The following is a 25,987-nucleotide window of genomic DNA, read 5'->3' on the forward strand; positions in this document are numbered from 1 at the left end:
ATGGGTCAACACAATTGTAAACGTTGTAAGAAATCGCTCGTCTCCAAAATTTTCTTTCGTCGTGATCATTTTATACATCAAGAAATCATCTCCGTGTTGAGTTTCGAGCAAGACGACGGCCAACATCACGTAACCATATTAAATTTACACGATCGCTGGAAGAAACTCAAACACGGAAAGCATTGCAGCGAAGTATTAGAACGCCGTATGTTGCATCACGCCGCTAAGTTGTGCTATTATTGGTGGTTATCCAATAGTAACTTGGTGTGCCAAGTCCTTTATGGAATTTCCGCCTCGAATCGCACTTTCCAATCGTCTACAATCACGTCATTACCAATGGAGAACCTCAAACTGACGATTGGCCAATTCCGATAGCGCGCTGCAACGTAGAGCCTAATGAATACGCCAGGATAATCTATTTCCTTCGTCACGCGAACAATTGTAAAATGACCATTAACGGCGTCAGATTCCCGGATCTACCAACGTCGTCCTTGGCTTCCACCGTGGATTTCGGCCGTGTTGAAAAGTAAGCCGACATTACTTCAACTGTTACTTCAACACGGATCCATACTGGAATCGGATAATGATTTACCCGTTGATATCTGCAAATACTATTGGAATCCTTCGCATTATTTTCGAAATACCATCTCAATTTTGTGGTCGAACAATATAAATTCTCTCCCTACAGAATACATCAGGAACGATCTACAACTTCAGAGTTCGATACTGATTGTTAAACTGCTACTTCGAATTATTCCTCAGCTACAACGAAGAGATATGAAGTTACCGGATATGACGGAAATCCGTTCTTTCGTCGACGATTTGAGTGAACGAGGAATTATATGGAATTTGAGGCGAAGGTATTTGCAACCGTCAGAACTTCGCCATCTTTGTCGATGCGTTATCAGAAGACATTTGAGGAAAATGTGGAAACTTCCTCTAGGGATTTTTGAGCTTCCACTCCCGAATTTACTACAAAAATATCTGAATCTGGAAGACGATTAATTCGCCATTTAAAATATTGGATGCGTTTTATAAGTTAATTGTGCGGAAAAATTAATCAAAATCGTTGAAATTTTACGACGTTTAATATCTAATTTGGATAAATTGAAATGGTGTTAAATCAATTAATTTTTATGAACTAAGTGCTTTTCTGTTTGAAACCGTTATTATTTTCTAATATTTTAATATTAGAAAATTTGTGGGATAATTTTACATTTTTATTATTAGAAAAGTATCATGCGTTGCCATAACTAAACAAACAAACAAAAACAATGGCTGTGCCGGGTGGTGAGGGAAGGGGCCCCACATATCGTGATGTATTCTGTAGGGAGAGAATTTATATTGTTCGACCACAAAATTGAGATGGTATTTCGAAGATTTACGAAGGATTCGAATAGTATTTGCAGATATCAACGGGTAAATCATTATCCGATTCCGAGGGAGTAATATTTTACTTGTTGCTAGCATTTAATATATATATTTATAAAACTCATCTACACCCTCAAAATTCTTTTACCATTTTATAATAAATAATATAAAGTTGTTTATAACAAAATCTCATAACCGATGACACCCCACACAATTTTATTTATATACTGTATTATAATTAATTAATAATACAAAAGTTATTTTTTTTAAATAAAATCTCACAACGGCCGGAAAAATTACGCAATTTGTTGCTAGTTTCTTTTAACTTTAAAATGATAAAAACATTTTCATAATCTATAAAGTATGAAATCTTTTAAATAACAGGCTAGTAGAGTGGAGCCAGGCAGATCTCTGTGACGACTGACGTTTGTGTGACAGTTAACTCCTCCGAAACCACTTAACCGAGATAAATCAGTTTTTGCATACAAACAGAATCCATTTCGGTCTAGGTCATGACGTAAACACCACTTTAAAATTTGACACATGACAGGAGATATACGAAACAAAAGTTCACAATGTTAAGTCTAAGGGCGAGTAGAGTGACTTCTCTGGCTCACACGTTCAAATCTAGGTAATTTATCATGTTATATCTTAGGTTATACAGATTGTAACGTGATATATGTATGACCCATAGACTTAATATAGTATAGAGAATTTTCCTTCCATATATCTCTAAACATGGATCAAATTTTAAAACGCCGTTTATGTCTCTAAATTTGTACTCTATTAAGATAATTTAATGCTTATGTACAGTATGATTATTACTTTCAACTTCTAATATTTATAATTCTTTATTACAAAAATATTTATAAATATAAAATAATTTCAGCAAATATTTCAATATAAAAACATAAATGGACAATTCTCAGAACTGTAAAGCAGTTAAATTGACAATAATAAATTTCAAAAATTAAAAATATACAACTCGATTTAAAAATATAAGCCCTTTTTTTAATGCACACAAAAATATTAAAAATGAGATTAAATTCTCACATTCAGTTAAGAAGTAGATAATTTTTTTTACATATAAAATCATTTTATGATTATAATAATAATATATTAAGTCATTTCCATTTTAAAATGAATTTATTTCAGAGTAAGAAAGCGACTCTCCTTAATCCCTTTTATAGGATTTTTCCACATTGTCACAATTCCTTGTTTGTTAGCAGCATACAAATGCTGATTATCTTCTGAATATGTTAAACTATAACAAAAAATTCTAATGATCTATCAATACATTTAAATTGAATAAAATTAAAACAACTTACCTTATGATTGGATATTGCAAGTTTCCTGTTGTAATTACTGATGCCAAATTTAAATTCCAGGAGTTCCATAATCTAAAAAATACAATGAAGGCTTGATATAATCATAGCATTTTCTTCTGTGTTAAATGGTCATCGTAGGGCTGAAAACATTGAAAATCGAACAGTGTTATAGAATGAATGGTTCGAAAATTGTAACTTCTTTGCCTCCACATGATAAACTAAATGACATAAAAGAGAATTATAAAACTGAATGTCATAGGTTTAGTTTATCCAGTTTATCAAGTAGATGATAACCACTGATTCAAAGTAGTTCAAATTTTCAAACCATTCATTTTATAATGCTATTTTAGATATTTGAAGGTTTTCAGCCTCACAATGACTGTTTGTAACAATGCAAGTTTTTAGTATTTCCTGCTGGATGTTTGATTTTTAGTATTTGATTACATATATCCAATTATTGTCAGTGAATTCTACATCAAAGTTCTCATACACTCACTTGTCTTTAAATGCATACTATACTCATAAAAACATTAACATATTTCAAATTAAAAATAACTTAAAAAGACAATCTATTTCAATATTATAATCCAACAATTGCCTAAATATTCAGGCTATAATATGGCTATAAACAAATAATTTATCCAAATAAATTTGGTACTAGAGTTAAGCATTAGGTGCCATCTCTTGATTGGAAGTTGTGAGTTCGAATTCAACTCTGGGCCAATTCTTTTCTTCCAGAATTTTCTAAATTATTTAATTTAATTGTCATTATTAAATCTAATAAGAGAAGGTGCCTAACACCACCCTCTAGTGAAAAATTATTTAATAATTAATTTAAAATAATCACAATATAATAGCTCGATATAAGTCAGTAGTTGTTGGTGAAGAAAATTATCATCTAGGCGTTAATAACCAACATCTATCGCTACAAACAACAAGCGCTTTCAACGAAACTATTTTCGTCTTCTTCAGGTTAAAAGAACAGTTAATATCCTTCAAATTCAAATTACAGCAACGGCAAACCAGCATTGGAATAAAATCGAAATAGAACTAAAAGGGAGAATTTNTGAAAATCGAACAGTGTTATAGAATGAATGGTTTGAAAATTGTAACTTCTTTGCCTCCACATGATAAACTAAATGACATAAAAGAGAATTATAAAACTGAATGTCATAGGTTTAGTTTATCCAGTTTATCAAGTAGATGATAACCACTGATTCAAAGTAGTTCAAATTTTCAAACCATTCATTTTATAATGCTATTTTAGATATTTGAAGGTTTTCAGCCTCACAATGACTGTTTGTAACAATGCAAGTTTTTAGTATTTCCTGCTGGATGTTTGATTTTTAGTATTTGATTACATATATCCAATTATTGTCAGTGAATTCTACATCAAAGTTCTCATACACTCACTTGTCTTTAAATGCATACTATACTCATAAAAACATTAACATATTTCAAATTAAAAATAACTTAAAAAGACAATCTATTTCAATATTATAATCCAACAATTGCCTAAATATTCAGGCTATAATATGGCTATAAACAAATAATTTATCCAAATAAATTTGGTACTAGAGTTAAGCATTAGGTGCCATCTCTTATCTAAACTAATAATTATAATTTTAATAATTTAATAAATAATTTATAATCTTCTGGAAGAAAATGACTGACCCGGGGTGGGGCTTGAACCCACAGCCTGCCCGAATATTTAGGTAATTGTTGAATTATTATATTAACTCATTAGGCTTCGAGATGTGTATTATATATATTTCAATATTAAAAACAGTAATGAATTAAATGGCAAATTCTAGGTTAAACTCAGACTCAACACACATACTGATTTTACACAGAAGCTTAGACCAAAGAAGACCTGTTGGGTCTAAATTCCATGTAAAACCACTAGAATTAATGGTCCCACAGACTATTCAATCAACAGATTCTATTAATTTTACATGAAAATTTAGACCCCATCGTGTCTACATTACAATGTAAAATCAATAGAAAATTTTAAACAGGAGAGTAAGGTAGGTAACATTCTTTTCTTAAACTAATTGCAAATGTATATTAACTAAGTTGTCTTGGAAAAGATTATAAAGAATATACTCAAAGATCACATGGAGCAAGAATTTTAACTATTACTATTACAAAAATTATTAAAAATAATAGATATATAGGCAAGATATTCAATTAAACTGAAAAAATAATAAATATAATCATAAATTAGGTACTTACTTTATGGTACCGTCAAGAAATCCTGTTACAATCACATTCACAGAAATTCCTTCTTTTGCGTTTGAGTAACAGATTGCAGTAATGGGGATAGGAGTATATACAGTCCCGACAAGTTTTGCATTTATTGTATGCACTTTTAAATAACTTCCCAAGTCTGTTAAAATATCAAAAATATACTGAGTAATGTTTGATTAAATATTTTTATGTAAAGAGATAAATTTTAACTTACCACTATTACTAACTGATGCTATATCACCTAAAGTGTCACTTATTGTTAAGAGTTTGACAGGATTTTTATGATCAAAAATACTTTGTACGTACTGTAATCTAAAACAAATGGATTTATCATCACCATCACATTAAAAAATCTGATACTTTTACAATTTTACCTTTAAACATTTACCTATTCAAATCCCAAATAATCATTGTACAATCCATACTACTGGTGACTACAATGCTGTAACTTTTGCATATGCAGATAGCCATAATCTTTCCTGAATGTCCGTATAGCTGAACAAATGTTGACCTTTCCACTTTCAACTTAAGAGAAAAAAAAAAAAAAATATANTATATTAAATTAATTGATTTTAGTAAGTTAAATATTGTAATTAAAATAGAAATTATAATAGTGTAATCATAAAGTCCCTCTGCAGAAGGCATGGAAACTAGTTTTGCAACGAATAGTATATTCAGCCTCAGGCCGAATACTCGTCCAGGAACGTGGCCGAATATTCGGCTTGATAAACGCATGTATGAAATTGTATGAAAATTGGCACGCAAACCGCATTATGGCGAGGACCCTGCTCTCTATTGGCCCGCTGTCACTATGCTTCGCCAATCGCGTTAATTCTTGACAGTTGTAGCAGACAGACAAGAGTGTCATGGCAGTACAGTAATACCCCAAACTTATGCGATAGGTGGGACCGAGTGGTAACCGCATAAGTCGAATTTGCGTAAGTCGGGGTATAATTTCACATATAAATACATACAAATAATTTTTAATTGGGGCCGGAGACTAAAGAAAACAATAATTTAGAAAAAAATGTTTAATAAAATCTTAGATAATACATATGTATAACAAATTAGGCCTATATTATTTTACAATTTTTCACATTTACTTGATTATTACGCCATAATTTTAACATTGTTTCCATCTCAGCGATAATACTGTGACGTTTACGAATGATGCTTGAATTTAAAGATTGAGCATTTTTCACAGCTTCGAGAATTTTTTCTTTGCCTTTTATAATTGTTCTGACCGACAATTCCGGTAGATCAAACTTCTTTGCCAATTCACAAATTTTCATTTTTGTATCGAAGTCTTTAATAATGGGTACGTTCGTAAAGTCAAACGAGTTAAACGCGTTAGTAACGAATCGTTCGAAAAGTCTAACGAAATAGGAATAACGATGACGTCATTCTCGTTTAACTCGTTCGACTTTACGAACATACCCAATGTTAACTTTACATTCCAAAGATAAAGTTTTTCTTTTCTTGTTTGATGCAGACGAATTAGTTCTACTTCGTTTGGATGACATAGTAGAGTCTCTCGAGTCTCCTTAGATATAACAAACAGAAATAAATAACACAAAATAAATTGTAGCCATGTGTCAATTCCGCACGACACATCCGAACATGTAAACTGAACAATAGTGTGGGGGAAGTAAGTAATCAAGAGTTGCGTGGCCCTCAAACAAAAGACGAATCAACGAGATTTGAAAATCGCGTAACTCTGGGTTCGCGTAAGTCAGGGTATTACTGTATGTGATAAATGATGATATCAAATGTGGATAACAATGAAATGACCTACATGTGTAAATAACGGGAAAAAAACAGAGAAGGACCGCGAAGTGAAATACGAAATTGAGTTAATAACATAATCGAACAAGTGGAGGCAGCTTATTGTGCGACATTCGCAGCTATCAATGCCAAGCAATTGTTGTCATAGGGAAAGCTAAATGCTTGTAATGAAAGTCACTTAGCATGCACAGGCGAAAGCCTGGGGCCATTCGGGCTACCAAGCTGTCTTGAATTTGTGAAATCATAACTGTGACTTATTCCGACGTACTGTGTGTCTCTTTTCTCCATTATCACCAGGCTATGAGTCACGTAATTGTAAAATGGGAAATCTACGACGGAAAAGTGACGAATCAAAAGTATTGTGAGTACGTATTATGTTGTATGCATAGGCATACATAAACTAGAGTGATAGAGGAAAGAGAAAGAGAAGAGCAAAAACGAGTGCTTAAAAAGAAGGACAGGCAGGATAACACCCTCAGATGTGCAACGATTCTCGAACAAATAGGTGTGTACGTGTGCTGATCTTTGTAATTATAAATTGTGAATACATGTGACTAATATTATTTTCTTTTTTATTTTGCGCATGTTATAAGTTATAAATAAATATAAACAAACAACACTAACCTGATAGCATTAAATCTAAATACCAAAATTATTAATTTATTGTGTTTTTTGTTATTTCTTACTCTTGATTTTAGGTATTCGGTATTCGGCCGAATAGTAACCGAATATTCGTTACATCACTAATGGAAACAGAAAAAGCTTCCAGGAATAAAGTAATGATATCACAGGCAGATTGCAAGTCAAAAGAGTTCAAGTAAGTTTTGATGTCAGCACTCAGCCAAGCCACATGGATGTGCCCCACTTGGTGGGATTTTACAATTGCACTGTATATGTCATACATTGTTTAGAAAAAATTTTCAAAAGTTTTAAGTTAGCTAATCTCCAAGATTATTTAACTGAGACACAAACAAATACTCTTGGAGTCAATTATCCATTTCAAAAGGTCATTTCATTTATTTGAAATTTTTTATATAATAAATTATTTATTTTATTATTATTTTTGTTATTATTTATTTTATTATTATATATGGACATGACAAATTTTTTCATGTCATGTCCATATGTGGAATGTATTGGTCAGTTAATCAAGACAGATGATTAACAGCCAGACTCAATCGTGTCAGAGGTTTCCACTATATTTATCTTTAAAATTTGAACTTACAGGATCATTAAATTCTGTAAAAAGAGGAATTGTTGGTCTGTCTTTCTGAAGAGTCATTCTTATAATGCCATCTCCATATCCCCAAGAGACTAGTGCAGTTGACATCACATATGTATTACTTGTCAGTCCTGCTGCTGTAAAAATATTCACAGATAAACTTAGCAAAATGGATAGAAAAACTATAAAAATAAATAAAATACCTTTGCTTTTTCTATGATTCAGTAACAGGCATGATCTCGTGGTAAGACCAAAAACATCATTTGTCATTAATGGTACCAATTTACATATTGGACTGGAGCAATTACATCTCCAAACTAACAGAGGCTCTAATGAGCTGGGAGAGCCAACGTAACTTCCCCACTTTAAATTTTGTATATTAGGTAGAACAGTCTAAGAAATAAAAATATAACTGTTTAATCTTAACCTATAAATACTTTAAATTGAATTAAACTAGAACCATTACTTGTAATGATGGCTGTTCATTTCCCAAACTTATCGATAATTCGACCATTGGATGAGGAGCAAAAAACAGTTGTCTTGGAGTCTGTCCAACAGTTTTGATCATCGTCTGAAGGCCACATCTTTTGACCGGGTCTGTTATTTTTGTTATGTCGTGTCCATAATATGTCTTTAAAAATAAAATTATTATGGATGTTTTTTGTATCCTCTACTTTGTTGTTATTACTAATAACAGTTTACTAAAATTATTATATGATCATAAATTGTCTTTTACAAAGACTAAAAATTATGAGATTCCTAACTTTATTTTAATGCAATAAAATTAAAACTTAAACATATTATTCACATGCATCACATAGGATTGAATTTCACTAAAATGTAATGCAGAAAACTAAATTTAAATGATTTATATTCATATAAATCATTTAAATATTTTATACCAATAGTTTTTATGTTAATGCCAAACAACTGTTGGATTATATCAGGCTTTAGTAAGGCTACTATTTAATAATTAAATATCAAGTAATTTGTCCTAGAATTAGGTATTAAGTGCTATCTCTTGACAAATTTAATAATTATAATTAAATTAATATTTACAATAATACACCTTCAACTGCCATACATCATCAGGCTATTGAAGGTAATTGAAGGTGTGTTATTGCAATGTATCGGGTGTTGTTAAGATGTTTATATTTATAAATTATTTAATAATTAATTTAAAAAGTTCATGAGTAACCAGTATGGTTATATGTATTGATAAATTATTAATAGTTCTAAAGGTTAAATTGAATGAAGGTCTGAGTAACATAACTGGCAATGCATCTGCATGGTAAATGAGAGTTGGGTTAAGTCCTGCTTTGTGACAATTCTCTTCTTCCAGAACTTTCTAATAATTTGTCATTAATCTAAAAATCGAGTAAATAGATGTTTATATTTGTATATTTTTTTAATGTTTTGTATATTTATACTACTAAAACTGAAATAAAATTTTTCAATTTAAATTTTAAAATTGAGAGTTTGAGTGAGGTTCTCAAGAATATGGATCTTTTTGAATTCTTATTCAGAAAAAATGATTGAAAATGACATCTAAAGAACCTCAAAAATATTAATCAGTTAAGCTCCGATCAGTTTCTTAAATATTAAAAGCAATTTGTAATTGGTTAATTGTTGAATTAATTGTAAACTTTATATCTCATATGCTGACAAAAAACACCAAATAAATCCCCATTGACTATTTATTAAAAGAGTTATATCTAGATTTCTGAATGATTAGAATTGATTTTATTTGAAATACATCTTTCATATGAGTGTATAAAAACATTAAATCCATGTTTATGTACAAAAATGACACATTATAAATTTTTTAAGTATTACACAGTAAAATAAATTTCATTTTTATATGCAGTTTTTCTAGTGGATTGATTACATGTAATTAGGTATTTTAAAGCATTTGTTTTGCCAGAATAAATGTAAATTCAGGGGCAAATTTCAATATTATTTTAGTTTTATGCATTTTTAAAAATATTCGTCATTATAAAAAGTCACATATACTTGGCCTGAAAACAACTCTTATCAAAACAACACATTCTAATCCATAAAACTTGTCATTTGGCTGAAATCCCGTGGTTTTTATTTGTGGGGCCATTTGGAATAATAATGTTGCTAAGCTTCTATAATATATTGCTAATGCAGTGATACTAACAGAAACTTTCAAGTATTTGAAGCAGTCAATGAAGGGATTTCAATGATTGTGATTTTAAATAAAGATCATTTTGAATATTTTCACTTTAGAGTACTTCAACATTATCAATTTGCATGCTGTTTATTTTGCCAGTTATTGATACTGTAGGAATATGCTGTAACTAGAAAGGGCTATGTCAGGAAGTTGTTTCAGGACTATATTATATTGATAGGATATAGATATGATTTTTTGTTACTTCTGAGAGGTAGAGTATATGTTTAAAGTTAGTGATAGCTCAATACAATATACAGCTTGATTCCAAATGCCTATGACAATGTCAAATATCATGGATCATTGTTACAGTAAAGAAGCATGGGACATTCAGAAGGTAAGTATCATTCAATTAAAAAAACAAATTTCTCTATTTTTAACAAGTTAAACTACTTTTCCACATAAGTGCCTCAATAATGGATAGCAGAACACAAGTTTTTGAGTATCTTCTTCATAGAATGTGGCTGCCTGTAATGTTTAACAACTTCTACATTGTATCTTGAATATCATCATCAAGTGTATTAAGAGGTAAATATCATTTAGTAAAGGTCAGGATTATACGCAAATGGGTTGCTTGCAGCAAATGAGGCAATCAGGTTTTGAGTTTGAGCAGCAGTGTGTGATCTAGCATTACTATGAAGCAGTAGAATGTACACACTTGGCGTCACGTCTTCTAATTTCCATTACACCCAAAGAAATTTGAGATTACAGCATTTTGACAATGATATGAAAGATGCAATACAAAAGTGAATAACATCAATAATATCATATGTGACCATGTTGAAAGAAGATATTATACAAAAACTTGTACCTGTCCATAATAAGTGCCTCAATAATGGTTGGTTTGTTTGTTTTATTAAGTTATGGCAATGCAATACTTAGGCGATCTGCCTAGGGAGATGCCTTCCGGGGACTTTCTAAGGGTAACTGGCTCCTATTTAGGGGTTACAGATGTGGCGAAAACCAGGGAACTCCACATGGCCAACCCGTCCTAGTGAGGTGCAAACCTGCGACCGAACTCCCAGTGTTTAGAGAATGAAACTGCTTGGCCACTGGTGAGCCAATCTCAATAATGGTGGTAGCAATAAGAAAAAGCTTAGGCTATACAAAAACCAGAAAATTTTTTTTATAAAAATATTTTTTTTATTATTATTTTTTAAAGCTAAAACAATACTTTCATTACAAGATATATTCAGAGAATAGCAGAATTTTATTATTAATACTGAAATAACATTTAATAAAAATTATTTTTCAGAATAAATTATTTGATAAAATTTTAGAAGAATTAAGAAATTCTAAAATTTTTCTAAAAACAAAGATTATTCAAAAAAATATTTTAAAATATTTACCACTGGATGAAATACATTAATAGCTTCTACTGCTGCTTTACCAGTTTGTTTATAACCAAATATTAGATCAATCCAATTTTGTAATTGTCCTGTAACAAAATCTGATTCCAAAGCTTGTCTATGAATAAGAATAAACAATCTGGGATCATCGTGACACCAGGGAGGTAGTGCAACATGATGAACTCTCTCGCCAGTTTGACGAATTCCAAAATCAAATCCTAATAAATCGTTTTCCAGGATAAATTATTATATACAGATTTCTGCTTTAAATATAATTAAAATACCTTCACTATTAAGTAGAAATTCAGGCAAAAAATAGAATTCAGGAATTAGTTCTTTGACATCGCTAGTTGAATCTCCGCTTGAAAGTCTCCAAGATGAATCCAGAGAATGGAATGTTCGATCAGGAATATCAAAATTATCATCTATAAATTTAATTAATTACGTAATTAACAATGAATATATTGTATTTGTGTATTTTAATGTTTTAACAATTGTGAAGTTTAAATACTTTGATATAAAATATTTAATTATATCAAACTTCTAATTGATGGAAATATAGGAAACTTATCAAACTATTGGAGCACCAAACATAATCAAGATCACAGATCACATTTTTTGAAATCAACTTTATTAGTGGAATGCTTTTCAGTCATACACAAACTCTCTTCAGTCACAATATACATATTTGCATTATTTTAACACTATTATAATATTTTTTCATAGGTGCACACTGTAAATTGTCCATAAGACTATTTCCCTCCATCCATAATTAATTAAATTAATTAATATAATACACTGTAACAAAATAACATGCTAATTGTCAGTCGGTACATTAAAATTTGTAGACCCCATAGAAGAATAATTGTAATTTTAGGGTATGGAGTGGTGTATCATGTTAATTATGAATGGAGGGAAATAGTATTATGGACAATTCACAATGTGCACCCATAAAAAAATTTTGTAAACATGTTAAAATAAATACGGATGAAGAGGGTCTGTGTGTAACTGAAATGCATTCCACTAATAAAATTGTGAAATTGGGGTTGGCTCTGGTATACCTTCTGTCTCACTGAGAATGGCTGTTAAAATATCATTGAAAGGTGATAAGTATACAAATACCTCTCAATTCTCCAATTATCATCAAGATTCCTGACACCACTTAATCTGGTTTGCAGATTAAAATGCAAAAGCAAGCTTGTGTTACCGAGATTTAAGGAGGGTCTAAATTAATATGCAAGTTAAGTAGGCTACAGAAAATTTGTGAATTATGTGGGCTGATGATAGAGTTAGAATAAATCAAACATATCAGAATACAACTATATTATACGAGATTATACATAAAAGGACTGTCTTAGACTATACAAGAATAACATGATTGAGTTCAACAATTATACAAAGGATGATCTTTAATCCTAATGCATTAAATCTATCCTAACAAGAGAGAGTTTACGTAAGATAATTATATTACCTGTTATGGAGAGTCCTTGGGATGAATAAAGGTACTGAACCGGGAGAGGAATGAGAGTGTTGGCTAAAGCAAGGTGTCAGAGAAGAACACAGCAACAAGAGCACCAACATAAGAGCAAGCTGGAAGGTGACCTCTCACCTTTTATGCTGTATTTCCTCCAATAGAATTATTGGAAAATCACACCATACTTCCAACAGGTGATGGAAATCAGGTGGTTTTGCAGATAGAAGAGTGAGACATCTCACTCAAACTATCACTTTCAGAAGAATTAAACTGTTTTCTCTCTGTGACTAAAAGAAAGCTCCCCTTTTTACTTAGATAATTTTTCTATCAAAATAATTTTTAAATATTATTTTAACAAGTCAGCTAAAATAAATCCCTTAACTTCAGATTCTCACAAAATTGATTCTAAAAAAAAATATGATCTTGATTATGTTTGATGCTCCAATACAGTTTGATAAGTCTTCTAACTTATATCTCCACCAATTGGAACTTTAAGATATTTAAGTATTTAAATAATCTATTGGAAATAATAAGCTTGCAATTAAATTTTATATAAACTTTACCTTGATAGGCAAGAAACACTTCGGTAAATGGAGGTAAACGAACTAAAAAGTGAAGCACTGTACCACTATTACTGTAATGAGAACCATAATGGTATGGACCAGAAATGGGAAGACTGGAGTCAATATTTGACATGGTCTCACATTCAGCTTTCAAATACTGAAATTATAATAAATGAAATCCAGCATCAAATTTTGTAAAACATATTTTTATATGGTAGATCTTGTTTTATGTGGCATTGATATATGAAGAGTCATTGTTTTCACAGATGTTAAATGGTTAGTTTAACCCACTACTAGTTCAACTCAATCAGCAAGTTGTGCTTCACCAACTTCAATCATTCCAAACCCAATGCTGTGGGAATAACCTAGTTTGCATGTATTTTTCTCTAGTAGTGTACTCAATATAGTATAATAAAATTTTGCTCTTTATATTCAGAAATATCAGACAAAAATGTTTTGATTTTACTATAATGCTATTCATTATATCTGTTTTAAACACTAAACGTTTTCCTTTTAATTGTAAAAAGTTGCATAAGCATCTACCTCAAATAGTTCTAGAATACAAATTTAAATAGAATTTCATTTTGCATAGTACCTGTTGACACAGCTTTCATAAAACAAAACCATACTAAAAATGTATTTATACTGATCAAAATAAAAAAATAATATTTAACATTTATATATTTATTTAACTGGAGTATAAAAGATACATATATATTTCTAAAAATATTATAAATTCAATACATTAAACTTGTTTAAGAATGGCATATTAAGTATAAAAATGTCTAAAATGTATTAATCTCATACGCTATGTGTATTTATAAAAAACTAATAATAAGCTATTCATCATAAATTTAATATGAAATAGTAAATAAACAATTTACATATGTATATTTATGCATACTTACATTATACGCATTTATATAGTGTTGTTCTCTGGCCTTATTTTGAATTGCGACAGGTCTAGATAAATTTCTAATTAAAAAAAAAAAAACAAAACTAATTAAATCCATTTTGATGCAAGTGTTAAATTTAATAATAATTACCTGAAGATACTTGGATCTTCGAGATTGAGGTCGGAACTAGAATAATTAGCTATGATAAAAGGAAACACGGGATATTGCATTAAATCATTACAAGACCTTCCTGCAAGTTTGTTCAGTTGCATAAGATATTCAAAATTTGTAAGAGAATGCATTCTCCATTGATTCGTTAGAGTTGATAATGATGTTACAGTATGTGGTGTAAAATGCTGACATTTTTTGATATGCAAGTAGAATTCTTCCCTGATCTGTAATAACACATAATTTTACCATATCAAAGAAATCTTATTGTAAATAACATGTAAGCTATAACAGTAATTCTTTTTAAATGACAATTCTACTAAATTTTATGATAAGTTAATACAAAAGATTCTGATTAATTGGGATTTGTCAAGACTACAATATTTTGGTCCAATTAAGGAGCTGTCACAAGTATGATAAGACTACATTAAGAGTTAAAAAGATACACAGTGTCATTTATTTTAAATTATTGTAATTATGTTAATTATTATCTGATTGTGAGAAGCAGGCAATGTACACCAATCAATAGAGTAAATGTCTGAGTATCATCAACCATCTGTATTCAAACATCTTGTTGTCTACTACTTATAAGAAACACAATAAATGAAAATGACTCTGCAATATACAGTAGAAAGCATTTCATATTCTGAAGTTTGCAAAGTCGGAATCACTCATCATTGCACAATATGAGTAATCTGCAGGAGCTGCATAAAACAGCTGTGGATTTGCAGGAGCTGTAAAATTGTTATTGTGGGAGAAGTGACAACAGATGTGCTGTAATGAGTGTAGAAAGAATTTCAGTATGGGTTGGTATGCTGTGTGATGAGGTGCACACATTGAGAAATTGTATTGGGCAAAAACTTGGGCAGTTTTCCAATGTTTTAATTTAATATACATTATAATGTCTTTGGATAATACGAGGGCTGTTCGGAAAGTTTGTGGTCTCAAATAGAACAACAAACAAAATAATGCTAAAACTTTTTTATTTTTCATTGTAGTCTCCTTTGTTAGCAATGCACTTATTTCAGCGATGTTCTAGCTTTTTTATGCCATTACAATAGGTCAATTTTGTCAAGGTGTGCAAAATATTCGTTTACTTCAGAGATGACTTTGTCATTTGAGTGGAATCTCTTTCCAACCAAGAATTATTTTAAATTTGGAAAAAGGTGGAAGTCACTGGGGGCCAAATCAGGTGAGTACGGTGAATGTGGAACTAATTGGAAGCTAAGTTCGTTTATTTTTTGTTCAGTGATTCTGGCATTATCGTGGTGAAACAGAACCTTCTTCTTCAAGTGTGGCCTCTTCGATTTCTTTCTTCAGTTTTTCCAAAAGTATACAGTAATAGACAGCATTGATGGTCTTTCCTCTTTCTAGGTAGTCAATAAAGATGATTCCTTTAGCATCCCCAAAAAACCGAGGCCATCACTTTCCCCGCTGATGGAACTGTTTTTGCCTTCTTTGGTGGTGGCGAACTGGGGTGTTTCCATTGCTTCGACTGTTCTTTTGTTTCAGGAGTGTAGTAATGGATCCACGTTTCGTCAGTAGTCACAAACCGACGCAAGAAATCCCGTGGGTTTTTCTTGTAGAAGTCCAAACACTTCTTTGACATCAAAGTGCGAACACGTCTTTGCTCAGCGGTCAGCAGATGCGGCACCCAACTTGCTGAGACCTTCGTCATACCCAAATTTTCGGTTAGATGTGGTGCACTCGGTCGACAGAGATGCCTGTTGTCTCAGCTATCTCACGCGTTTTCAAACGGCGATCTGCTAACACCAAATCGTAAACTTTGTCGATATTTTTTTCAGTGACAGCAGTTGACGGCCGTCCGCTGCAAGGGTCATGTTTCACTCTCTCTCTGCCAGATTTAAAAAGGGCTGTCCATTTTTTCACAGTGGTTTACGAAGGAGCGGACTCTCCCAAAACTTCATCCATGTCAGCTTTGGTTTGAGATGCGGTCAACCCTTTTTTCGTCAGGTATTTTATGACTGCACGAGTCTCCGTCTTCTCCATTTTTGACAAAGCATGTGCACATTAACTATCCGCTAAGCTGTCGTGGCAAAACTTTATGACAAATCAAGCGGAAATTGGTATCGTATCTTTAGCAAGGATGGCTGAATTATTCCAGCCAAAAGTTAAATTGATCACAGTGCCGCATATAGGCAAGGCCGCGAACTTTTCGAACAGCCCTCATAATTAACAAAATTACAATAATTTAAAAATAGTAGTATTCTTTTTGGAAAACCCTACATATAAAAACAAAATGTGAACTACCATTTATTGAGCAACAAATATACTTTAGTAAATTCTAAAAGAAATGGTACAGACTAGAAAAAATAATTTTCTAGACTGTACCAAATGGAAAAATATTAAACTGAAATTTAAAAACAATTTCAGTTTAATATGTGCATTAACTTTACTTGCTTCAAGGATGTGGTTTATTAATTGACTGAAAATGTTCCTGAATTAATATTATAAAAATAAGAACACACCTTTAACAATCCAGCAAATAAAATTTACTAAATTAAAAATGTTTTTGACCATTTTAACCGATCTTCTTCAGTTAACTCAAAAATCAATTTTTATAATATTTAGTTATCCAGTTCGTACATTTTATAAGTATATTCCTGAATTAAATAACTGTCCTATTTATTTAAACAATTACAATAAATACAAAAGGTTTTTGGAATTATACTGACAACACATACAAATTTTCTTAGTGTGAAGGAATTGAATATTTATTTTGATTAAATATTTTTCTCAAACTTTAGATCCAATAAAAAGAACTTCAATAACTGTGCTTTGGAAAGTAGAAAAAAAAAACTGCTTCCAGGAATGTTTCCAAGTAATCTAAATTTTTGTCAGTAAAAGTGTAACACTATTGAAGTGAACTATTTTGACATAAATGTTGCTAAATATTTAACAAAAGTATAGTCCATAATTAAATTTAATTCAGGAATTTTTGAAGCCATTTGCTACTTGCATTATTATTTCTGTTATTAAAACTTAATTAAACTTTGAAAAACTTTCTTACGTTAACTGATTTGAATGCTATAAGATACGTTATGCCGCTTGTTAAAAAAATTTCCAATGCACTGTCCTGTAATTCGTAACGTCTTGGCAAAATTTCTGTGATATCCTTAATTAACCACGCTAAACATAATATATCAGCATCTACACTCTTCAAATAAAATAGTACTTTATAAATTTAATTAATTTTCATAAAAAAAATTCTAAGTTTTTATTAAACATGTATAAATACCTGAAATAAAAAATTTTCTGCAACAAAATATACACTTTTTTCCCCTGTAAGTGGAATTTATGTTAAGAAATATTTTAATTATAAATTTTGGGAAAATTACAAACAATATTAACCTATCAGAATTTCTCCCAAAGTTTCTTTAGATGGAGTCACAAGGTAACAGCAGCAATTATAACTATTAGAAATAAAAAAAAATTTAATTAAAAATAATTATTAGACAAATTACAACTAATGTCTCAACTAACCATATCTGTTCATCAGCATGAACTTTATCTTTTAGAATATTAGATTCATTTGCCTCATATTTTGATTGATGCAAATAACTTAAAGGAGGATTTAACTGTCTACAATCTGCAAATTAATTGATTAAATTACAAAAACTTTTAAGCATTGTAATTTAATAAAAATAATCATCATTCTTTAGAGTGTTATAACCTAATTTTTGTCTGTATTCAGGTAGAAGAAAACGAGCTTTTATATTTAAATGAAACCTTCTTAACCTCCGCCTTATTCTTAATGGTCCTTCTGTTGGATCGAGTTCCCAGTTTTGTGGATATGACTGCCTAAAATGCCAAGCAGCCCTAACAAAATACTTTGAAATTAATCATATTTTGTATAAATGAAGAATACTTTTTCTACTACTGACAGATTTACCTTTCATGAGACAATTGTTCTATTAAAGAAGACCATTTGTGTTGTGCCAATAACTTTTGGGTAAGAGAATCTTTAATTTTAGTTATGAATTTTTTCCTCTCGATATTCTGGGCATTCACAATTATTTGCGTTGCATCCATTGCATTTTCTGAAACTTGTTTCACCAAGAAGTCTAAACGATGCAAAACCCTACAAAAAATTATGCAAATTACTATTATTGTGGCTGTTCTTTAAAATATAATTTATTTAAATTATAAAGCACAAATTATTCTCTTCTAGAAACTAAATNATACAAATTCAATACATTAAACTTGTTTAAGAATGGCATATTAAGTATAAAAATGTCTAAAATGTATTAATCTCATACGCTATGTGTATTTATAAAAAACTAATAATAAGCTATTCATCATAAATTTAATATGAAATAGTAAATAAACAATTTACATATGTATATTTATGCATACTTACATTATACGCATTTATATAGTGTTGTTCTCTGGCCTTATTTTGAATTGCGACAGGTCTAGATAAATTTCTAATTAAAAAAAAAAAAACAAAACTAATTAAATCCATTTTGATGCAAGTGTTAAATTTAATAATAATTACCTGAAGATACTTGGATCTTCGAGATTGAGGTCGGAACTAGAATAATTAGCTATGATAAAAGGAAACACGGGATATTGCATTAAATCATTACAAGACCTTCCTGCAAGTTTGTTCAGTTGCATAAGATATTCAAAATTTGTAAGAGAATGCATTCTCCATTGATTCGTTAGAGTTGATAATGATGTTACAGTATGTGGTGTAAAATGCTGACATTTTTTGATATGCAAGTAGAATTCTTCCCTGATCTGTAATAACACATAATTTTACCATATCAAAGAAATCTTATTGTAAATAACATGTAAGCTATAACAGTAATTCTTTTTAAATGACAATTCTACTAAATTTTATGATAAGTTAATACAAAAGATTCTGATTAATTGGGATTTGTCAAGACTACAATATTTTGGTCCAATTAAGGAGCTGTCACAAGTATGATAAGACTACATTAAGAGTTAAAAAGATACACAGTGTCATTTATTTTAAATTATTGTAATTATGTTAATTATTATCTGATTGTGAGAAGCAGGCAATGTACACCAATCAATAGAGTAAATGTCCGAGTATCATCAACCATCTGTATTCAAACATCTTGTTGTCTACTACCTATAAGAAACACAATAAATGAAAATGACTCTGCAATATACAGTAGAAAGCATTTCATATTCTGAAGTTTGCAAAGTCGGAATCACTCATCATTGCACAATATGAGTAATCTGCAGGAACTGCATAAAACAGCTGTGGATTTGCAGGAGCTGTAAAATTGTTATTGTGGGAGAAGTGACAACAGATGTGCTGTAATGAGTGTAGAAAGAATTTCAGTATGGGTTGGTATGCTGTGTGATGAGGTGCACACATTGAGAAATTGTATTGGGCAAAAACTTGGGCAGTTTTCCAATGTTTTAATTTAATATACATTATAATGTCTTTGGATAATACGAGGGCTGTTCGGAAAGTTCGTGGTCTCAAATAGAACAACAAACAAAATAATGCTAAAACTTTTTTTATTTTTCATTGTAGTCTCCTTTGTTAGCAATGCACTTATTTCAGCGATGTTCTAGCTTTTTTATGCCATTACAATAGGTCAATTTTGTCAAGGTGTGCAAAATATTCGTTTACTTCAGAGATGACTTTGTCATTTGAGTGGAATCTCTTCCCAACCAAGAATTATTTTAAATTTGGAAAAAGGTGGAAGTCACTGGGGGCCAAATCAGGTGAGTACGGTGAATGTGGAACTAATTGGAAGCTAAGTTCGTTTATTTTTTGTTCAGTGATCCTGGCATTATCGTGGTGAAACAGAACCTTCTTCTTCAAGTGTGGCCTCTTCGATTTCTTTCTTCAGTTTTTCCAAAAGTATACAGTAATAGACAGCATTGATGGTCTTTCCTCTTTCTAGGTAATCAATAAAGATGATTCCTTTAGCATCCCCAAAAAACCAAGGCCATCACTTTCCCCGCTGATGGAACTGTTTTTGCCTTCTTTGGTGGTGGCGAACTGGGGGTGTTTCCATTGCTTCGACTGTTCTTTTGTTTCAGGAGTGTAGTAATGGATCCATGTTTCATCAGTAGTCACAAACCGACGCAAGAAATCCCGTGGGTTTTTCTTGTAGAAGTCCAAACACTTCTTTGACATGAAAGTGCGAACATGTCTTTGCTCAGCGGTCAGCAGATGCAGCACCCAACTTGCTGAGACCTTCGTCATACCCAAATTTTTGGTTAAATGTGGTGCACTCGGTCGACAGAGATGCCTGTTGTCTCAGCTATCTTAAGCATTTTCAAACGGCGATCTGCTAACACCAAATCGTAAACTTTGTCAATATTTTTTTCAGTGACAGCAGTTGACGGCCGTATGCTGCAATGGTCATGTTTCACACTCTCTCTGCCAGATTTAAAAAGGGCTGTCCATTTTTTCACAGTGGTTTACGAAGGAGCGGACTCTCCCAAAACTTCATCCATGTCAGCTTTGGTTTGAGATGCGGTCAACCCTTTTTTCGTCAGGTATTTTATGACTGCACGAGTCTCCGTCTTCTCCATTTTTGACAAAGCATGTGCACATTAACTATCCGCTAAGCTGTCGTGGCAAAACTTTATGACAAATCAAGCGGAAATTGGTATCGTATCTTTAGCAAGGATGGCTGAATTATTCCAGCCAAAAGTTAAATTGATCACAGTGCCGCATATAGGCAAGGCCGCGAACTTTTCGAACAGCCCTCATAATTAACAAAATTACAATAATTTAAAAATAGTAGTATTCTTTTTGGAAAACCCTACATATAAAAACAAAATGTGAACTACCATTTATTGAGCAACAAATATACTTTAGTAAATTCTAAAAGAAATGGTACAGACTAGAAAAAATAATTTTCTAGACTGTACCAAATGGAAAAATATTAAACTGAAATTTAAAAACAATTTCAGTTTAATATGTGCATTAACTTTACTTGCTTCAAGGATGTGGTTTATTAATTGACTGAAAATGTTCCTGAATTAATATTATAAAAATAAGAACACACCTTTAACAATCCAGCAAATAAAATTTACTAAATTAAAAATGTTTTTGACCATTTTAACCGATCTTCTTCAGTTAACTCAAAAATCAATTTTTATAATATTTAGTTATCCAGTTCGTACATTTTATAAGTATATTCCTGAATTAAATAACTGTCCTATTTATTTAAACAATTACAATAAATACAAAAGGTTTTTGGAATTATACTGACAACACATACAAATTTTCTTAGTGTGAAGGAATTGAACATTTATTTTGATTAAATATTTTTCTCAAACTTTAGATCCAATAAAAAGAACTTCAATAGCTGTGCTTTGGAAAGTAGAAAAAAAAACTGCTTCCAGGAATGTTTCCAAGTAATCTAAATTTTTGTCAGTAAAAGTGTAACACTATTGAAGTGAACTATTTTGACATAAATGTTGCTAAATATTTAACAAAAGTATAGTCCATAATTAAATTTAATTCAGGAATTTTTGAAGCCATTTGCTACTTGCATTATTATTTCTGTTATTAAAACTTAATTAAACTTTGAAAAACTTTCTTACGTTAACTGATTTGAATGCTATAAGATACGTTATGCCGCTTGTTAAAAAAATTTCCAATGCACTGTCCTGTAATTCGTAACGTCTTGGCAAAATTTCTGTGATATCCTTAATTAACCACGCTAAACATAATATATCAGCATCTACACTCTTCAAATAAAATAGTACTTTATAAATTTAATTAATTTTCATAAAAAAAATTCTAAGTTTTTATTAAACATGTATAAATACCTGAAATAAAAAATTTTCTGCAACAAAATATACACTTTTTTCCCCTGTAAGTGGAATTTATGTTAAGAAATATTTTAATTATAAATTTTGGGAAAATTACAAACAATATTAACCTATCAGAATTTCTCCCAAAGTTTCTTTAGATGGAGTCACAAGGTAACAGCAGCAATTATAACTATTAGAAATAAAAAAAAAATTTAATTAAAAATAATTATTAGACAAATTACAACTAATGTCTCAACTAACCATATCTGTTCATCAGCATGAACTTTATCTTTTAGAATATTAGATTCATTTGCCTCATATTTTGATTGATGCAAATAACTTAAAGGAGGATTTAACTGTCTACAATCTGCAAATTAATTGATTAAATTACAAAAACTTTTAAGCATTGTAATTTAATAAAAATAATCATCATTCTTTAGAGTGTTATAACCTAATTTTTGCCTGTATTCAGGTAGAAGAAAACGAGCTTTTATATTTAAATGAAACCTTCTTAACCTCCGCCTTATTCTTAATGGTCCTTCTGTTGGATCGAGTTCCCAGTTTTGTGGATATGACTGCCTAAAATGCCAAGCAGCCCTAACAAAATACTTTGAAATTAATCATATTTTGTATAAATGAAGAATACTTTTTCTACTACTGACAGATTTACCTTTCATGAGACAATTGTTCTATTAAAGAAGACCATTTGTGTTGTGCCAATAACTTTTGGGTAAGAGAATCTTTAATTTTAGTTATGAATTTTTTCCTCTCGATATTCTGGGCATTCACAATTATTTGCGTTGCATCCATTGCATTTTCTGAAACTTGTTTCACCAAGAAGTCTAAACGATGCAAAACCCTACAAAAAATTATGCAAATTACTATTATTGTGGCTGTTCTTTAAAATATAATTTATTTAAATTATAAAGCACAAATTATTCTCTTCTAGAAACTAAATTTCAAAGCATATTCTTAATTAACAGTTATAATGTAATTTATTTATTAAATATATATAGTTTTAATTTATAGAAAGTTTATAATAATAGTTTTATGTATTTAATATATTTAATACTATATACTTTAAGTATTGCCATATGAAATATTATTTTATATGTCTTTTGGGCTGCAATTTTCAGATTTCAGACTTATACATTCCCACTGTCATCCATCTGTTGGTCTTTTGTTAATCTAGAGTAGGGGTAGGCAACCTGTGACCTCTGGACTGCATGTGATGTGGCCTGCACTATTTTGTGCAGCCCACATCACACAAAATATAAATAAATATATCAATTTCCCAACTTAAGGAAGCATGCAGCAAAATTCTATTGTTATTTTCTACAACTTACTAAAAATTTAGTAAAAAGTAAAACAAGAAATTGGCTAACAGAATCACATTAAAACTAATTTAAAACTGGCAGTGACTAATATTCAACCAAATATTTCAGATATTTTATGTTCACATCAATGACAGAAGTCAAATTAAGTATACTTATGTTAATTTATAATCATATATGAATTATGATTTACTCACATTTTTTTCCCCCCTTTCTTTTTTCTCCTGTGTGACCCGTGTCAAAATACAGTTTATTACATTTATATTTTTTCTGAATGGTAAATGTAATAAACTCAAAACAGGTATAATAGTTTCACTAGAGTGGCATATAATTGTAAATGGCATTGACAAAAAAAAATAAGAAATTTAATACAGTTAAAGATCTGTAAATAGTATTATATCAAGTAAGACGTATATTAAAAATAAATAAAATTACACTTTATGCCAATGTACAGTAATATATGATTAACACATCGGTGTTGCGGCATTACAAGCGGTGACTTGTAAAAATTCACAAGTACTTTCAACAGCTTACAGCTGTCATTCTCAGGCAAAAATCGAATACTATAAATTTCAAACACAGCTTTTTAACAGACTATTTAAATCATGTAAATCACATATTTTTACAAATCATTGCTTGTAACGCCACAACACTGATGTGTTAATCATATAAGATGTATATTACATGTAAATTTTAATGTTCTAGTGACTGTCAAAAAGATGAAATATGTGATACTGATGAGGAAATACATTCATCACAATAAAAACATTGAAGAGTTTTAGTAAATTAGTTTTAATTTGGTTATTCTTTATCTCTTTTAAAATAGTTTTATCTCGGATAAACAGTCAGTAAAGCAGTGTCGGATTTTAATGACTGCCTTTTAGATATCTATTGAGGACTTGTTTCACCATGACTTTTACATATTTAGATGCATTTTAACTGTTTTCATGTAATATTTCAGTCTCTTTTATTTGTTTTTGTCTTAGAGCTTCTTTGTTATTTGTTTGGGGAAGCTTATCATGCCTAAATGGCATCACCTTATAAATATTTTGTAATAAAAAAATAAAACTCACTGTTTCTCATATTCTTGTTTTGATGCCAACCATTTTTTGTATGCTTGATTATATTCTTCTGTCAGAGATTTTTTAGTCTATAATAATAAATAAACTGTTTTAATTATTTACATGATAAAATAACAAAAATATATAAAATTATGAATAAAAAAGTAACAATACATTTTCAATAAGCTTTTCTTCTTCATGCCTACTAGGAATTTTCAATTTACATTTCTCAAGCGTATTTGCAAAAGACAATATTTCTTCTCTCTTAATTTCATCAAAATCATTAAGCTGATTGAACAATATATCATGAATAGAAATTGCGATTCTAGATGAATTCTATGAAATAAATAAAGATGTAATTTAAACTTACTAAATTCTATTTATATTTAAAACAATTCTTGTACAAAAAAACTACAATAAAACCTGTGTAAACCAGACTCATACAATGCAGAGTATTTTTCCAGTTTGGGAGGTTTCTGTTTTATTAAGGTTCCATTTTGGACAGGTTTTACTGTATAGTATTCAGACAGACACATATAGCTTTTAAAACAGTAAGTATAGTTAAAATTTTTAAAATACAAGTTATTTATAGAAATATTATTGCAATATTAATAATTAAACAAATTAAATACCTAAAAAATTACTTGATAAGTATTTAATAGTATAATCCCAATTATCTGAGGCAATTCTAAGTGAACTCACTACTTTACTTACAATTTATAAAAGTTTTGCTGTGAATTCACTGAATGCATAAATACTGTATTACTTTTAACTTTGACTACACCAAAAACGACATTTTTTAAACTCCCTATGCCCTAAGGAGTATAGGAAAGTCTTTTTTCCCCAAACTCATTGCAAGAAATGTGGGCAAATCCACAATGAGAACGGCTGGGTGGCAAGGGAGGATCCAGATAAATCTCGGACAGACTGCCCATAAAAAATGATGCTAAGATGCAATGAAAGGAAGAACAGCTATAAAAGACAACTGATTATTCCAAAATGATTATAGCTGTCTGTTTTATCAGAGGAATCCTCTGTCCACATTGCCTCAGATTATCAGGTGTCAAAGAGTCCTATTGAGTAATGACAAGTCAAGAAAGATGTACCAACTAGGGCGGACCTGATCGAAAGCTCAGCTCAGCTCCTGATTGGTTGGCCAACGGATCTAAAACGTAGATATAAGGCAATGCAGCCATTGGAACAACGATAA

The 25,987-nt window shown here is 30.5% G+C and overlaps 3 protein-coding genes across 3 annotated transcripts; 1 reads left to right on the forward strand and 2 right to left on the reverse strand.

The window, feature by feature from the left end:
• LOC111615244 (ankyrin repeat and SOCS box protein 17-like) lies at positions 1 to 1,086 on the forward strand. The gene is made up of 2 exons (XM_023356655.1): positions 1 to 205; positions 467 to 1,086. Exons 1-2 carry the CDS (start codon positions 1 to 3, stop codon positions 1,003 to 1,005), a joined length of 744 nt encoding a protein of 247 aa, XP_023212423.1. The 3' UTR covers positions 1,006 to 1,086.
• A 1,139-nt stretch (positions 1,087 to 2,225) lies between these two features.
• On the reverse strand, positions 2,226 to 5,483 carry LOC111615245 (lysosomal-trafficking regulator-like). Its single transcript, XM_023356656.1, has 5 exons — positions 5,338 to 5,483; positions 5,164 to 5,261; positions 4,935 to 5,088; positions 2,700 to 2,771; positions 2,226 to 2,635 (listed from the first exon to the last, which is right to left on the reverse strand). The coding sequence occupies exons 1-5, from the start codon at positions 5,418 to 5,420 to the stop codon at positions 2,518 to 2,520; spliced, it is 525 nt and encodes a 174-aa protein (XP_023212424.1). The 5' UTR covers positions 5,421 to 5,483; the 3' UTR covers positions 2,226 to 2,517.
• Positions 5,484 to 7,917: 2,434 nt separating this feature from the next.
• On the reverse strand, positions 7,918 to 25,118 carry LOC111615247 (lysosomal-trafficking regulator-like). Its single transcript, XM_023356658.1, has 23 exons — positions 24,952 to 25,118; positions 24,790 to 24,866; positions 23,053 to 23,241; positions 22,834 to 22,979; positions 22,644 to 22,749; positions 22,511 to 22,572; positions 22,398 to 22,441; positions 22,170 to 22,316; positions 19,120 to 19,364; positions 18,514 to 18,702; positions 18,295 to 18,440; positions 18,105 to 18,210; positions 17,973 to 18,034; positions 17,860 to 17,903; positions 17,632 to 17,778; positions 14,583 to 14,827; positions 14,445 to 14,511; positions 13,537 to 13,693; positions 11,784 to 11,924; positions 11,500 to 11,717; positions 8,423 to 8,587; positions 8,160 to 8,349; positions 7,918 to 8,093 (listed from the first exon to the last, which is right to left on the reverse strand). Exons 3-23 carry the CDS (start codon positions 23,190 to 23,192, stop codon positions 7,918 to 7,920), a joined length of 2,943 nt encoding a protein of 980 aa, XP_023212426.1. The 5' UTR covers positions 23,193 to 23,241; positions 24,790 to 24,866; positions 24,952 to 25,118.
• Between the last annotated feature and the right edge of the window lie 869 nt (positions 25,119 to 25,987).

Source organism: Centruroides sculpturatus, unplaced genomic scaffold (genome assembly GCF_000671375.1).
Source record: "Centruroides sculpturatus isolate CEXI.00-Female unplaced genomic scaffold, Cexi_2.0 scaffold2420, whole genome shotgun sequence".
NCBI lineage: Eukaryota > Metazoa > Arthropoda > Arachnida > Scorpiones > Buthidae > Centruroides > Centruroides sculpturatus.

Excerpts from the sequence above, each read along its gene's own strand:
- LOC111615244 (XM_023356655.1), top strand. The coding sequence starts at position 1 with ATGGGTCAACACAATTGTAAACGTTGTAAGAAATCGCTCGTCTCCAAA. Across the intron at positions 206-466 it reads CAGCGAAGTATTAGAACGCC|ATTCCCGGATCTACCAACGT; the intron begins GTATGTTGCATC and ends TAACGGCGTCAG.
- LOC111615245 (XM_023356656.1), bottom strand. The coding sequence starts at position 5,420 with ATGGCTATCTGCATATGCAAAAGTTACAGCATTGTAGTCACCAGTAGT. Across the intron at positions 2,772-4,934 it reads TTTCTTGACGGTACCATAAA|ATTATGGAACTCCTGGAATT; the intron begins GTAAGTACCTAA and ends TGTATTTTTTAG. Across the intron at positions 2,636-2,699 it reads TTGCAATATCCAATCATAAG|TTTAACATATTCAGAAGATA; the intron begins GTAAGTTGTTTT and ends TTTTTGTTATAG.
- LOC111615247 (XM_023356658.1), bottom strand. The coding sequence starts at position 23,192 with ATGGATGCAACGCAAATAATTGTGAATGCCCAGAATATCGAGAGGAAA. Across the intron at positions 18,703-19,119 it reads GAAGATCCAAGTATCTTCAG|GGTTTTGCATCGTTTAGACT; the intron begins GTAATTATTATT and ends AATTTTTTGTAG. Across the intron at positions 18,211-18,294 it reads TGAATACAGACAAAAATTAG|ATTGTAGACAGTTAAATCCT; the intron begins GTTATAACACTC and ends ATTAATTTGCAG.